The 15,583-nt window shown below is 38.0% G+C and overlaps 1 protein-coding gene across 1 annotated transcript; it reads right to left on the bottom strand.

Moving 5' to 3' along the window:
- Nucleotides 1-10,148: 10,148 nt before the first annotated feature.
- Nucleotides 10,149-10,670, bottom strand: LOC136153300 (EP300-interacting inhibitor of differentiation 1-like). Its single transcript, XM_065914961.1, has one exon. It carries the CDS (start codon nt 10,668-10,670, stop codon nt 10,149-10,151), a length of 522 nt encoding a protein of 173 aa, XP_065771033.1.
- Between the last annotated feature and the right edge of the window lie 4,913 nt (nt 10,671-15,583).

The following is a 15,583-nucleotide window of genomic DNA, read 5'->3' as shown; positions in this document are numbered from 1 at the left end:
TGGATATAACTCTCTGCTTTTTCATTCTGATTAACTTTCTGTGATGTGGTTTTCATTCTAGCTGCTGTTGGGCTGTGTTTCTTCTTGCTTCTTCTGTCTGCCTTCTGGTGGATGAAGCTAAGAGCCTTCTGTAAGCTTTCTGATGGGAGGGACTGATGGTGGGAAAAACTGGGTCTTGCTGTCATGGGCAGGGCTCAATAAAGCTCTAATTCAATTATCTGCTGATGGGTGGGGTTGTGCTCCCTCCCTGTTAGTTGTTTGACCCGAGGTAACCCAACCCTGGAGTCTACCAGCTCTATAGAAAGGTTAATGGTGACCTGCAAGAGGACTTACACCAAGGGGCCCCTTCCAGGACTGCTGATGCCAGTTCCTCCATCCCGTAGGGAGCCACTGCCGACCCATGCCTCCACAAGAGACCCTTCAAAACTATCAGGTAGGTCTGGTTCAGTGTCCTGTGGGTCACTGCTTCTTTCTCCTGGTCTTGGTCCACTCATGATTTTGTTTGTGCCTACTAGAGTGGAGTTTCTTTTCCCCCCAGTCCTGTAGAAGCCCTGAAATAAAATCCCACTGGCCTGCAAAGTCAGATTCCCTGGGGAGTTCTCAGTCCCTTTGCTGGTTCCCCAGGCTGGAAAGCCTGGCGTGGGGCTCAGAACCTTCCCAATAGTGGGAGAACTTTCTTGATATTATTGTTCTCTAGCTTGAGCATCATTCACCTGGTGTGTATGGGATGTGATTTAATTATGATTGCACCCCTCATACCATCTCATTGCAGCTTCTTTGTCTTTGGACATGGGATATATTTTTTTGGTGGGTTCCAGTGTCCTCCTGTTTATGGTTATTCAATAGCTAGTTGTGATTTTGGTTGTTCTCACAGGAGGAGCATGTCCTTCTACTCCACCATCTTGAACCAGAAGCCCATCAGTTCTCTAGTCTAATTCCTTTCCTGTTATTTTTGGAAATGGAAAAATATATATATTCACATCTATATGAATTTGCTTGACAAATATGAAAATTTGCTGACAGAGCTATTGTGGAAAACTATTTGGCAGGAAATCACATGTGGAGTGGTGCACTGGGTCACTTGGTGCTTGAACACTATGTGGGAAGTTGTCAGAAGAAAGCCAAGACAATCTTAGAATAGGCTGTCATAGAGGAGGCTCATTACTAAGTGGCAGGGATACTTTCTTTTTGTTGAAAGGGACTTCTGGTTATGAAAATCTCTAACCTCCCTGGCTCTCTGCTAAAAGGATCGACTAGTTAATCTTGCATATATTTTTGTAATGTGGCAATTTGTGCACTGGTTGGAGCCATGCTGGGCAAACCCTTTTGGTCTAAGTTGGTGATCTTCAAGGGGAAAGAGGAAAAATTTGCCATTTCGGACATTTAGCAATGTCTCAAGACATTTCTGGTCATAACTAGGTGGAGGCGTTGCTACTGGCATCTAATGGGAACAGGGCAGGGATGCTTCTAAACCTTATACAATTGATGGGAGAGCCTTGCCACTGCCACCCACTCCTCCTGCCCATGACAAAAGATTATCTGGCTCATGATATTAGCAGTGGCCATCTTGAGAAACTCTAATCTAGGTGGAGAGCCTGGGTCTGATAGAAGTTGTTTTGATTTGGTCTCTGCTTTTTTCCACCATACTTGCTGTTTTTCTTTCTCTTTGTGTATGTGCATGCAGACACACATGTACTATACATATGTGTATGTTGGGGGTTATCCATGGAAGTAAATATAGGAAAGACTCTCAGAGCACCTGAATAGTATTACTATACTGTGAAGAAATGAGTGTGCATCATGTTGAACTTAAAGGGATATTCACTCGAGGTACTGGGTTCCTCTGGGTTTGTAGATACAGTGCACACCTGAGGACCAGAATTACCTGCCAGCACTTGCCTGGGTATGTCTCTTTGTCTCTGTATCACTTCTGACTCTAGTGATTCCCAGACTTCATATGCCTCAATTCCTACTTGTAGAGCAGGCATCAGGGGCTGCTGTCAGTTTTAGGATACAAATCTGGCTGGAAGTGCCTAAAAGCTGTCTTAAGAGGTGCTCCTGGGATTTTAGGACAGATTGGGTTCTTTTAGATTGAGCTGAGAGGAAAAGTGGGGGGTGGCACTTGTGATGATTGCCTAGGCTTTCCCCCAACAATCTTACACATAAAAAGATATTGTGATGAACCCAGGCACTGCAGTTGTGCACATGCAGGATCCAAATCGAGAGCAGTGCACATTGGAGGAAGGAATGCAGCTGTTTGGTGTACAGAAGGGATGCCAGAGCATCTGGGTATATGTTTGTCATTGTGAATGACCAAATATTGTACCAAGAGCTAGTGTTGGTAAAGTCCTGGAAACCTGGCCCTTTTCAGAGTCCCTCCTTTCCTCTTCTCTTAGGCCATCCTCATTATGTCAGATGAGATTCATGGGTGGCACAATGCTGAATTCTGAGTTCTGCTGATGGAAGAGGGAGTTTAGTCTGTGGACTTCCTTGGGAGGTTATGTTTGATTTCCATTCCTCCTCCTTTGCTGCCCCTCTGAGTTTGTGTGGGGTTTCTGCATTGGGAGGGCACTTAAGTTCCTGAAGGTCAGGAGTTGTAGTTGAGCCTTCAGCCATTAACATATATGATACAGTTCAACGGTGATGCATAATGTTGAAGATATTTCCTTGGTTTGATAAAAGAGAGTCCATTTGAATATCAATATATGGTTGTTTCTCTATTATCTATGACAAAGGAGAAAAGTGATGGTACAAGTAATCCCAAGTATCACATGATTTACATGTTTTTTCTGTTGAGTTTTATAGTATATTATTGTGATTTTTTAAAAATAAGCTTCATCTACATGTTATTAGATTATGAGAAGTCAGAGTGGGATTAAAAAGAAGATGAAATATCCAATAATTGTAAAAGGGAAACAACTATGGACGACCAATATTTCAATTATGTAGTTTATAGATATTATGACCAATGTTCAGCAATGGCTCAATATCAGACCACTGTTTTAAATCCACTACATTCTTGAAATGGGAGTGTTCTTTACTGTATATTCTTTATATGGCTTTCCTGAAATTTACTTCCCTGATTTTTTCACATACTAAATACTACAGCCTTGATCTTTGAGTGATAAACAATCATCTAAAATTCTAACTTTTTTCCCCTGGATTTTCTCTTCCTTTTCTTCTCACTAGCCTTTTCCCTCCCATTTCTATACCAACATCTAAATAAAATAATCCTGATGAACTTATCATAGGTGTATAATATGTCTAGATGCAGAGCTCTTTGAATCTATCCTACTTGGAATTTGTGAGCTTTTTGGATGTGTTGATTAATGTTTCTCTTCAAATTTGGAAAGATTTTGGCCAGTATTTCTTCAAATATTCTCTCTGCCCTCTTTGTACTGTCTTCTCTTCTGGGGCTCCCGTCATGTGTATGTTGGTGTCTCTCAGGTCTGTAAGGCTCTGTTCATTTTTCTTCATTTTTTGATCTTTCTTTTCCTTAGACTTGTTAATGAAAAATTAACCTATTTTCAAGTTCATTGCGGAGAAGGCAATGGCACCCCACTCCAGTACTCTTGCCTGGAAAATCCCATGGACAGAGAAGCCTGGTAGGCTGTAGTCCATGGGGTCGCTAAGAGTCGGACACGACTGAGCAACTTCACTTTCACTTTTCACTTTTATGCATTGGAGAAGGCAATGGCAACCCATTCCAGTGTTCTTGCCTGGAAAATCCCAGGTACGGGGGAGCCTGGTGGGTTGCCATCTATGGGGTTGCACAGAGTCATACACGACTGAAGTGACTTAGCAGGAGCAGCAGCAGTAAGTTCATTGATTCTTTCTTCTGCTTGCTCAAATGTGCAATCTTGCTCTTCTAGTGAACTTTACACTTCATTTTTAGGTTTCAGTTTCAGAATTTTGGTTCATTTCATAATTTTTATGTCTATATTCACATTCTCTATTTGGTGAGATATTGTTCTCATACTTTCCTTTAGTTGTTTAGATATTATTTACTTTAGTTCATGAAAAATACTTTTAATAACCAATTTAAAGTCTAGTAAATTCAACATTTGAGCTGCCTCAGGAACAGTTTCTATTGATTGCTCTACTTTTTATCCCCTGTATGGGTCATACTTTCTTGGCTTTTGGTAATGATTTTGTTGTTGTTGTTGAAACTGAATGTTTTAAGTTATACAGTGGTGTATCTGGAAATCAGATCCTCTACTACCTTTTCAGGGTTTTTTGTAGTTGCTTATTTTCTGAATTAATCTGTAGAGTCTATTCTTTTTCGTACTTGGCCACTTAAGTCTCTGATTGGCTAGCTTAATGCTGAGCTAATGATTGGACTGACGTTTCCTTTTTAAAAATTTTTTATTGGAATAAAATTGCTTTACAATGTTGTGTTAATTTCTGCTGTACAACAGTGTGAACCAGCCATATGTATACATGCATCCTCTCTATCTTGAGTCTCCCTCCCATCCCTGCCATTCCATCCCTCTAGGTCATCACAGGGCCCTGAGCTGAGCTCCCTGTGCTTTCCAGCATCTTCCCACTAGCTATCTATTTTACACATTGTAGTATACATATGTCAGTGCTGCTTTTTCAATTTGTCCTACCCTCTTTTTACCCCAATATGTCCACAAGTTCATTCTTTATATCTGTGTCTCTATTATTCCCTTGCAAATAGGTTCATCAGTAACATTTTTCTAGATTTTATATATATGCATTAATATACGACATTTGTTTTTCTCTTTCTGACATACTTCACTCTGTATGACAGGCTCTAGGTTCATCCACATCACTATAACTGACTCCATTTCATTCCTTTTTATGACTGAGTAATACTCCATTGTATATATGTACCACCATTTCTTTATCCATTCATTTGTTGATGGATGTCTAGGTTGCTACTTGGAACCAGTAAATCTCCCAGTCTTTGCTAAGGGGCTCTTTGTGTATGTTGGGGGCATGTCTTCAACACTTAAGCAGGTAGTTGACATCTTTACTTTAGCTCTCACTCCCTGCTTGTATAGAGGTTCAAGGTCAGCCAGATGTGAGAGTTGAGACCCTTCTCAGGTATTCCTGAGCATGCACATAGCCCTGGGCATGATCACAGCTCTACACATGAACATGGCCATTGAGACTCCCAGGAATATGTCAGAGTTGTTCAAACCCCCATAGATATTTCCCCAGCTTTTCCTTTTAAGCTTTTTCATTAGCCTGTCTGCCCCATCTGTTATCCGCTGCCTTAGACAACTATGATGTTAAACAACTGCCACAGATTGTTTTCAACAAATGCCCCTGGGGAAAAGGATGTTTGTACTGGGAGAGATCTCAGTCAGCTTAAATAAAAACAAGGCTTGTGAGTGGGATATTCCAGGGAACCAATAAGTCAAATAATGGCAATTATCTGAAAATGGAGTTTGAGAAAGCTCCAGTCCCATTCTACACTCTCCTGTGTCTGCTGGTTTTCACGGTAATTGTGGGCTTTTAGTTTTTAAAACTGGAGAAGGCAATGGCAACCCACTCCAATACTCTTGCCTGGAAAATCCCATGGACAGAGGAGCCTGGTAGGCTGAGGTCCATGGGGTCGCTAAGAGTCAGACACGACTGAGCAACTTCACTTTCACTTTTCACTTTCCTGCATTGGAGAAGTAAATGGCAACCCGCTCCAGTGTTCTTGCCTGGAGAATCCCAGGGACGGGGGAGCCTGGTGGGCTGCCATCTATGGGGTCACACAGAGTTGGACACGACTGAAGCGACTTAGCAGCAGCAGCAGTTTTTAAGACTAGTTTGGAGTTGGGGATGGGGATGGGAATAGGGAAAATTTAAAAACTACCAAATCTCAGTCTTACTGAGATACAACCATTTTTCTTGAGTAAATGTTTGCTGGATTTTCATTTCTGCCTCTTTTTTAAAAAAATTGAAGTATAGTTGATTTACAATGTTATGTTAGTTTCAGGTATACAGCACAGTGATAAATAATATATATATATATATATATATATATAAAATTATTTTTCAGATTATTTTTCCTTATAGGTTATTACAAAGTATTAAGTATGGTTCCCTATCCTTGTTGCTTATCTATTTTATATATAGTACTATGTATATGTTATTCCCAACCTCCTAATTTATCCCTTCCCCCTTTCCCCTTTGGTAGCCAGAAGATTGTTTTCTGTGCCTGTGTGTCTATTTCTGTTTTGTAAATAAGTTAATTTGTATCTTTTTCTTAGGTTCCACACATAAGCAATATCATATTTGTCTCCTTTTGCTATCCACAGGAAACTATCACAACACTGTTAATCAGCTATATTCCAACACAAAATGAAAAATGTAATAAAAAAGATATTTGTCTTTCTATGTATGGCTTACTTCACTTAGTATAATAATCTCTAGATCATCCATGTTACTGCAAATGATGTTATTTCATTCTTTTTTATGGCTGAGTAATATTCCATTATATATATGTGTGTGTATGTATATGTATGTATATATATATATACATTTTTGCCCATTCATCTTTTGATGAACGTTTAGTTTGCTTCCATGTCTTGGCTATTGTAAACAGTGCTGCAGTGAACATTGGGGTGCATGTTTCTTTTCAAATTATAGTTTTCTCTGGATATATACCCAGGAGTGGGATTTAAGGATCGCATGGTAACTCTATTTTTAGTTTTTAAAATAACACTTCCTGGATTGCTGCAAGCCTTTGGTTAATTTTCCAAGTTCCAAAAATCTTAATTAATAACAGTGTTTGCCAGTGATCTCATTGGTTGAATGAAGGAAGGGATTTTTCTGAGATCTTTATCATTCCTGCTGATGTCACTCTGAATTCCTAAATATATATGACTTTTCTGTTGTTGATGGAGAAGTGAATAGTCCTTTTAAACAATTTCAAATTTATAGAAATTTTGCAAAAAATAATACAAAGAATACCTGTATACCCTTTATCCAGATTCGCCTATTGTTAATATTTAGCCTCACTTTATTTATCACTTTTTCTTGTGTATGTGCATAATCTTTTTCCATTTTAGAATAACTTGCATACATCATGTCTCCTTATCCTAGCTACTTTAGTGTATGTTTCCAAAGAATAAGAAAATTCTCTTAAATAATCACAGTTCAGTAAACTTAACATTGAGATAATTACTTTATCTTCTGTATTCCTATTTTGTCAATTGAACCAATAATATCCATTATATTTTTTTTCTAATTCAGGATCCATTCTAGGTTCATGTACTACATTCAGTTGTGATATCTCTTTTGTCTCTTAAATGGATCCCCATATTTGCTTGTAAGTTCATAAGAAAGAAGAGCCATAGTAATTTTTCTAGGAATAATATTTCAAAAGATCGACTTAAATGGTAGCCTAGAAAACTCTCTATTTCTTCATTCTGAAACCTCCCACCCCAGATCCGAAAGAGTCATCATGTTAGCAAAAAGAGAGATATGTAGCCATCAGGATTCAGGTATATTCGGAGAATCCTCCTAGTCAATGGCATTGTCCTGTTTCTCTCTTTAGTTTAATATCTCAAACCTATCTCCTTCCTCTTCTGACTGCTATCCCTTTGGTACTAAACACATGACAGAAACCATTTGTTCAGGTTTAATTTGTCACAGCATACCTGAGAGAGGAGCTTCACGAAAAGCTGGGGACCACAGTGAGCTTTCCTTCTAAGAGATGTTAATTAAATTTTGTATGAAGGAGCCCAGGTGCACTAGCAAATATCTTTTCTTTCCAAGCCAAAATGTAGCAGACATTTCCCAAACAGACCTCATCTATGTACTTCTTTGTGAAAATCAATTAGTGTTATGAATATCTGATAACTTCCCTAAAACAAAAATCTGTCTTGATGGCAAAGTCTATGAGAGAGATCTTTCTACTTTCATTCCTTTGGCCCTCAGTTATCTTCTTGAATATTCCACTCCCCAAACATTAATTTGAAGTGGTTACTTTCTAGCACATTAGGCCCTTTGCCAGTGCTGTAATCTAGCCCTCCCAATGTTTTTTCCACCCTTCATTGTCTTACCTGCCTCCCCCAAGTATGCACACACATTTATGGCCTGAAGCTTATGACTGCCTTGGGTATGGAGTCTTCCATAATCTACTTACCTATGGTACCATAACCTACCTGTCCCTTCGAAACTTATCTTAACCAGTAAAAATCTGGTTATAATTGGTCCATTTTTTATTTGTGTAAAAATGCCTTTTAAAACTAATTTTAATCCTTATCTAATTTTAGTTTATTCAGTACAAATTTGCTATCTTACGGAATTCTGTAGCTTTTTTTTTCTTTAGCTTTAACTTAGTGTTTTTCAGCACTATAGCCATTGTACTTTAGAGATCTAACAGATTAGGTGTTTCAGTTTGAAGCCTTTCCATTTTATAACACTTCTAAATGGTCAAATGTCACATATCCTGCTTTTGGATGACTTGTTCTTCGTTTGTTATGTTCTTGCCTTTTTCTGCCTCTTTCCCTCCCCCCAGGTCCATACTATTCTATCCACCTGTGAACTACTCATCTTTCACCTCTGACTAATGAAATCTTTACCATTCTTATCCTCGTTAACCAAATTATACATGCTGAGAAGATAGAGACTTTGTTTTCTTTTGAAACCTTACATGGCACTAAGCAATGGTACCTTGATACTTACTCTAGGTGCTAAATCATACATGCCTAGATATTAACTGAATTGTATTGAAAAACTGAACTATACTTCCATGAAGCTTTCCTTGGCAATGTGAGCAATGATGTCCTTGTTTGTCTAAATGTCTATTTCTCTTTTACCTCTCAAGGTACTATATCACAAGCTGTTTTGAACTATATGTATACATGTATATACTTGAATTTTTTCCTGAAACCCTAAATCTATAAGGTTAAAAGTCATCTGGAATGAATCTTCATTAAAATTATAAAACTTTTATAACAAATATATATAAATGAAATGGATAGTACCTTTTTAATTAGTTGACATGCCTATAATAAGTATTAATTATTGCCAGAGTATGACAGGCTTAGCATCAGTTTTCTTTCTTTCTTTTTCACATAGAAAAAGAAACTTTTATTATCTTGAATGCTGGTGCATAACCAAAAAACAAACTTAATTAGAGTAGGAGACAGAGGGAAACTTCAGATACTGAGGTGGATTTCTGGGCAGATTAAAAACTTTTAAGGGTTGTTTATAGTGTCTTTTTTAGATGTAGGGCTTTCCTTTTACTGGAAAATTTTCACTTAGTAATTTTTACATTATGAAGTTCAACCAGAGTCTTTTGCCTGTAAAGTTAAATGAAAAAAAAGAGCAAGTGAAACAGAAAATTCTCTAGTGTATACTGATGTTTGAAATAGTTTGTGTTCTTTGTACTTTCATGTACATTTTACTGTCTAAATTTGAAACTTTATTAATGGTATCTTAAGTTTTGACTTATAAAAATGTTCAAGGCAATGATTTTTCTTGAATTAAAGATTACAGTAACTTTAAAAATGATCAAGATACATGTACAAACAAAATCTCAGTTGTTCTTGGAAACATTTTAAGATATAGCACACATGACACATACTTCTTTTGGGACTTGATTATCCTTTGGGATACTGAAGAATACTCGGTAGAAGATTTATTTTACACTAAAAATTTACCCTTTGATAACCACAACTTGGATAGATCACAAAGTAAAAGTTTTCTCAATATTCTTTCAGTCCAAATAACTCAAAGACATCTCATGTCCTAAGGTGGATAAATCAGTTACTTTTTCTCATATAATTAATATCAGTGGACTCTTGTACTGGAAGTCTGTCTTGGTCATAACTTATTCTTGAAAAGCCATTCCTTACAGTGAAACATAAAAGATATTTTCCCCAATGCAAAAAAATTAATCTGAATAAACAACAACGTCAAAGCTATAAGTGTCTCAGGACATTCTTCAAAACAGGACTCAAGAGTACTAAGATACTTTTCTTTAACAATTTTCTTCCTTTCTCTTAACTGTGCAGTCACTACCTTATTCTACTCTGCAAAAAAAAAAGAAATAAATAAATAAAATTCAAGTTTTTCATTGTCACAGAACTACTTGGAATGAACCCAAAAGACAGTGAAATGCTGAGTCTCTCCTCAAGCAGTGTCCTCCTCTCTTGACAGCATTTAACTATTCTCTCTCAATCAATAATCTCACTACAGCCGAGTTCTTTGGTCAGACGATTGACAACCGTAGGTGAAAGAAGCTCTTTGATAAAAACCAATTGATCAAACGGGGTCTTCTCATTATGCATCTGAAACCCGCCATTCAGAGCTGCTTCTATGGCTGTGGAGGTTCTCAGAAACACCTTGTTGGCTTCTTCAAGGGCCGCTGATACTCTGTAGCCTGCACCACTGAGAGGCTTCTCTTCCTGATAGTCATCGCTCTCGAAATCAGTGACCGCGATCTCGCCTGGCTGCTCCCCAGGGCTAGGCCGGCAAGCTAGGCCTCGGGGTCCCTGTGGCTCCCCCGTTGGCTGGGCTGCCTCCTCCTGCATCGGGCCTTCCTCCAGCGGGGCCCCGGCGTGGGAGGGGTTCGGGGATAGCTTCCGGCTCCCGCCGCCTGCCTCCATATGCGGAAGGACGCTCTCGCCAGGCATCACATCCATCTGCAGGTCGTTGCTCTCCTCATAGAGCTCGGACAGCTTGTTCATTTCAGACATAGTGCAAGCAGCTCAACCTCCCCGCAAGGAGTTCCTTTTCCACCTCTTTATGTTTTTTTTTTTTTTTTAAATATAGATGAGCATAGTCTTGCTCGTGTAATGGAATGGGAATGGAAATTTTATCATTGTTACCCAATTCTTTGATCTCCTTTCAAGTTATTTGCCACAAATTACAATGGTCTGTTATCAAAAAGTATTTTAATGATTTATAAGCTGAACATCCTCCTTTAATTTTGATAAAAGAATTAGATGCTATCTGCCTTGCAAAACGACGTTTTGCCCAGTTAATAGAATAATTGACTTTTTTAGCATCTACACCAACATTTGGAATTATTCCTTTATTTAGTGCCTTGGAGATTTTTATACCATGGGACTCTGTGCACAGGTAAGAAGTATGCATTTCTTTAGTAAAGATGGGGAAGGGCCCATTTTTCAAGGAGACCTTTTTTTTTTTTCAGATTCTCAGGCAGTTCAGATTTATGAAAGAATACAGATGGGATGTTTAAGATCTTCCAGTGGATTCCCTTGAAACTATCATTGCTTCCTTATTCACTGAAAAATCTTCATGATACAGGCCACAGTTTTAAGACCACTGCTCTATAGCATTTAGCACATTCCTGTGTTTCCTGAATATTCAAAAAAAAGTAAATGAGTGCCAACACTAATTAGAACTGTGGAATGGAGGTATTAGTACTAGTGAGTCATAATCATCAAGGTGGGTTGAAGGTACCCCACCTTAATCCCAAGTGAATGAGAGTATCACATGTTTTTAAAGATATCTCTGGATCAAAAATGGCTTGCCTTCTTCCTGTTTTCCATACTTATGCCTAGCATCTTTTATTCTCAAGATAATATCTCATTGAAAGTCTATAGTTTTATAGGCTTATCTTTATTGTTTTGAAATGGTGACACTCCTAGTTGTACTATCTTTATAGGCAGATGTAACTGAAGATACAATTTGTGCCTATTTGTATGTTCATCTAGTATCTCCATTGTCTTGGTAAGCATATTAACAACCACTACTATTTTTTACATATTCAGTTTTTCTAACAAAATCTTCCTTATTAGTTTTTTAGCTATTTTGAACTTTTAATGAGATGTTAATAAGTGTCTTTATTTTTTAATTATTGATCATTATAGTGGGTTAAATGGTAGCCCTCAAGAAGATAATTTATTAATAATACCCTAATCCCCAGAACCTGTTAAAGTTACCTTATTTGAAAAAAAGAGTCTTTGTATATGTAATTAAGTTAAGGATCTCAAAATGAGGCAATCACCCTGGATTATCTGGGTGGGCCCTAAAGGCCATTACATGTGTCCTTACAAGAAAGATGCAAGGGAAGATAGCACAAGCACACAGAAGACAAGAGTCACGTGGAGAAGTTAATGTGAAGATGGAGCAGAGAAAGATGCAGCCATAAGCCAAGGAATGGCATCAGCCTCCAGAAGCTGCAAGGAATGGACTCTCCCCTGGAGCCTCCAAAGGAGAGTGTGCCTTGGTGACACCTTGATTTTAGACTTCTTGAACTGTGAGGGAATGAATTGCTGTTGTTTTATGCCACTCCTTTTGTGGTAATTTGTTATAGCAGCTACATTAAACTAGTACAATTATTAATGTGGTTCAAGTCCATGGTACTTTGAGGACATGGGACCAATATTAAACATCTGACTTCTTTGCTGACTTGGATTTGGTTTGTTTATCATGGGGGAGTAGGTCATTTGTATTAATTACATTCCAAACCAGTAGTTTCCCTAAAGGTAATTATCAATTTTTAAATAAATAATGACACTTTTTTTTTACCACAGGAGAAAAATAAGACATAGAGACTAATCATAACCTTTGAATGTTATTCAGAAGTAAGGGCTTCTGTCTATGAGAATGCAGAATAACATTGGTAAATAAGCAGTCCAGACTTGACATGAGCTGTTATCAGTGACTAAAGGCAAAGAAATAATTCAGCCTTAAAACCGAGCAGTTCAGGTAGAGGAATGGGGAGGTGTTAGTTAAGTCTCTGAGTTGCCTGACCATTCAGGTCACTAAAGAGGCATTTAATGCATAGGATGAATATATATGCTCAGCAAGTGTCTTATACAAAATATGTACTCTAATTTTAATTTTATATTGTGTTATTTATTACTATTATTATTGTTACTATTACTATTTAACTCATAACCTTCAGTTCACATGGATGTCTTTTAAGATCTATGAAGAAGGTGTTAACAGACTGTGCACGCTGCCACCTTGAAAAGTGTCCTTGCCAAGAAGCACTTGTAATTGAGGTCAAGAGACAAGATATATGGGCTGTGATTATAAAGTAATCAAGGGGCTTCCTTGGTGATCCAGTGGTTAAGAATCTGCCTTGTGGAGTAGGAGGATGTGCACTCATCTTCTCCTGCAAGAGCACCAAAATCACAACTAGCTGTGAAACAACCATCGACAGGAGCATGCAGGAATCCACCAAAAAAAGATACCCCATGTCCAAAGACAAAGAAGAATCTGCAACAAGATGGTTGGAGAGGTGCAAACATGATAAAATCAAATCCCATACCCACCAAGTGAGTGACCCATAATCTAGAGAACAATAATACCAAAGAAGTTCCCCCACTCACCCACTGTTGTGAAGATTCTGGGCCTCACATCAGGCTTCCCAGCCTGAGGATTTGGCAAAGGTACTGGGAATTCCCAGAGAATCTGACTTTGCAGGCCAGTGGGATTTGATTTCAGGACTTCCACAGGACTGGGGGAAACAGAGATTCCACTCTAGGAGGACACAAACAAAACCTTGTGTGCACCAATACGTAGGGGAAAGGAGCAGTGACCCCACAGGGAACTGAATGAGACATACCTGCTAGTTTTGGAGGGTCTCCTATGGAGGTGTGGCTTGGCAGTGGCTCCCCACAGGGATGGAGGTTCTGGCAGCAGCAATCCTGGAAGGGACCCCTGGCATAAGTCTCCTTGGAGGTCTACTATAGAGCCTGTAGACCCCAGGGTGGGGACACCTCAGACCAAACAACTAACAGGGAGAGAGCACAACCCCATCTTCAGCAAATAATTGGATTAAAGTTTTATTGAACAGGGTTTTGCCCACCAGAGCAAGACCCAGTTTTTCCCACTATCAGTCCCTCCAATTAGGAAGCTTATAGAAGTCCTTTAGCCTCATGAACTAGAGATCAGACAGAAGCAAGAAGAAACACAATTGAACAGCAGCTAGAAGGAAAACCACATCATAGAAAGTTAATCAGAATGAAAAAGCAGAGGGTTTTGTCCCAGATGAAGGGACAAGATAAAACTCTAGAAAAAGAACCAAATGAAATGGAGATAAGCAACTTTCCAGAAAAAGAATTCATAATAATGATAGTGAAGATGATCCAGGGTCTCAGAAAAAGAATGGAGGCAAACATTGAGAAGATGCAAGAAATGTTTGCCAAAGACCTAGAGGAACTAAAGAACAAACAAACAGAGATGAACAATACACTAGAAGGAATCAATAGCAGAATAATTGAGGCAGAAGAATGGACAAGTAACTGGGAGGACAGAATGGTGGAAATCACTGCCACAGAACAGAATATAGATAAAAGAATGAAAAAAATGAAGACAGCCTGAGAGACCTCTGGGACAACATTAAATGCACTAACATTCACATTATAGGGGTCCCAGAAGAAGAAGAGAGAGAGAAAGGACCCAAGAAAATGTTTGAAGAGGTAATAGCTGAAAACTTCCCTAACATGGGAAAGGAAATAGTCCGCTAAGTGCAGAAAGTGCAGAGAGTCCCAGGCAGGATAAACCCAAGGAGGAACATACCAAGCACATAGTAATCAAAATGACAAAAGTTAAAAACCAATATAAAATATTAAAAGCAACAAAGAAAAATGACAAATGACATACAAGAGAACTCCCATAATGTTATCAGCTGATTTCTCAACAGAAACACTACAAGCCAGAAGGGAATGGCAGGATATATTTAAAGAGATGAAAGGGAAGAACTTACAAACAAGAATACTATTCTCAGCAAGACTCTCATTCAGATTTGACAGAGAAATCAAAAGCTTTATAGACAAGCAAAAGTTAACAGAGTTCAGCACCACCAAACCAGCTTTACAACATGTACTCAAGAAACTTCTCCAGAAAGGAAACACAAGAGAAAGAAAAGACCTACACAAAATAAACCCAAAAGAACTAAGAAAATGGTAACAGGAACATATATATGAATAATTACTTTAACTGTAGATGGATTAAATGCACCAACCAAAAGACATAGACTGGCTGGATGAATAGAAGTATGTGCATGTATGCCCATCCACTTACCACATCACTCTACTTAACCCCCCAAATTGTATGTAAGTATTCTATATTGTTAGGTTAAACATATTTCCATTATTGCTTACAATTGTAATTATATTTTTTTCTTGGTCTGGCTATTGAATTTGAAAACTGATAAACATATTTTCCTATTGTGATTATGTGATTTTACATATTTTATGTGATTTTACTATTGTGGTTATGTAGTTATTAATCACCATTAATTAAGTGAATACACTTAATACCACTGTATCATGATTGGTCAACAGAGGATAATAGAATTCTATATCACTAAAACTACCATTTAATAGAAAAACTTGCAATCACTTTTTAAAATCCAGATGCATAAGAGAATTTTTATGCATCTTGGAATTTTTTGAAAAATGCAAATAAATGCCCAAGTATTGCTTTCTTCTTCCAAAGCTCCAGATGTGTTTCTAATCATGTTTAAAAACAACTATGCTATATGATGATGTTTTACTTTTATCTAGCTTGTTTCATTTTTTCTATTTCATATTTAGTGCTCCCATTTCATTTAGTTTATGTTTTCCAATTTCTCTGTTTTTGTTGTTGTTTTTTCTCAAGCCTTTATCGAGCAGAGTAGAAAAGCTTT

This window comes from Muntiacus reevesi, chromosome X, assembly GCF_963930625.1.
Source record: "Muntiacus reevesi chromosome X, mMunRee1.1, whole genome shotgun sequence".
In the NCBI taxonomy this organism is placed as follows: Eukaryota; Metazoa; Chordata; class Mammalia; order Artiodactyla; family Cervidae; genus Muntiacus; species Muntiacus reevesi.
This window is presented reverse-complemented; position numbering and strand designations above follow the sequence as displayed.

Bases quoted from the DNA above. Each gene is read 5' to 3' on its own strand.
- LOC136153300 (XM_065914961.1), bottom strand. From the start codon at position 10,670: ATGTCTGAAATGAACAAGCTGTCCGAGCTCTATGAGGAGAGCAACGAC.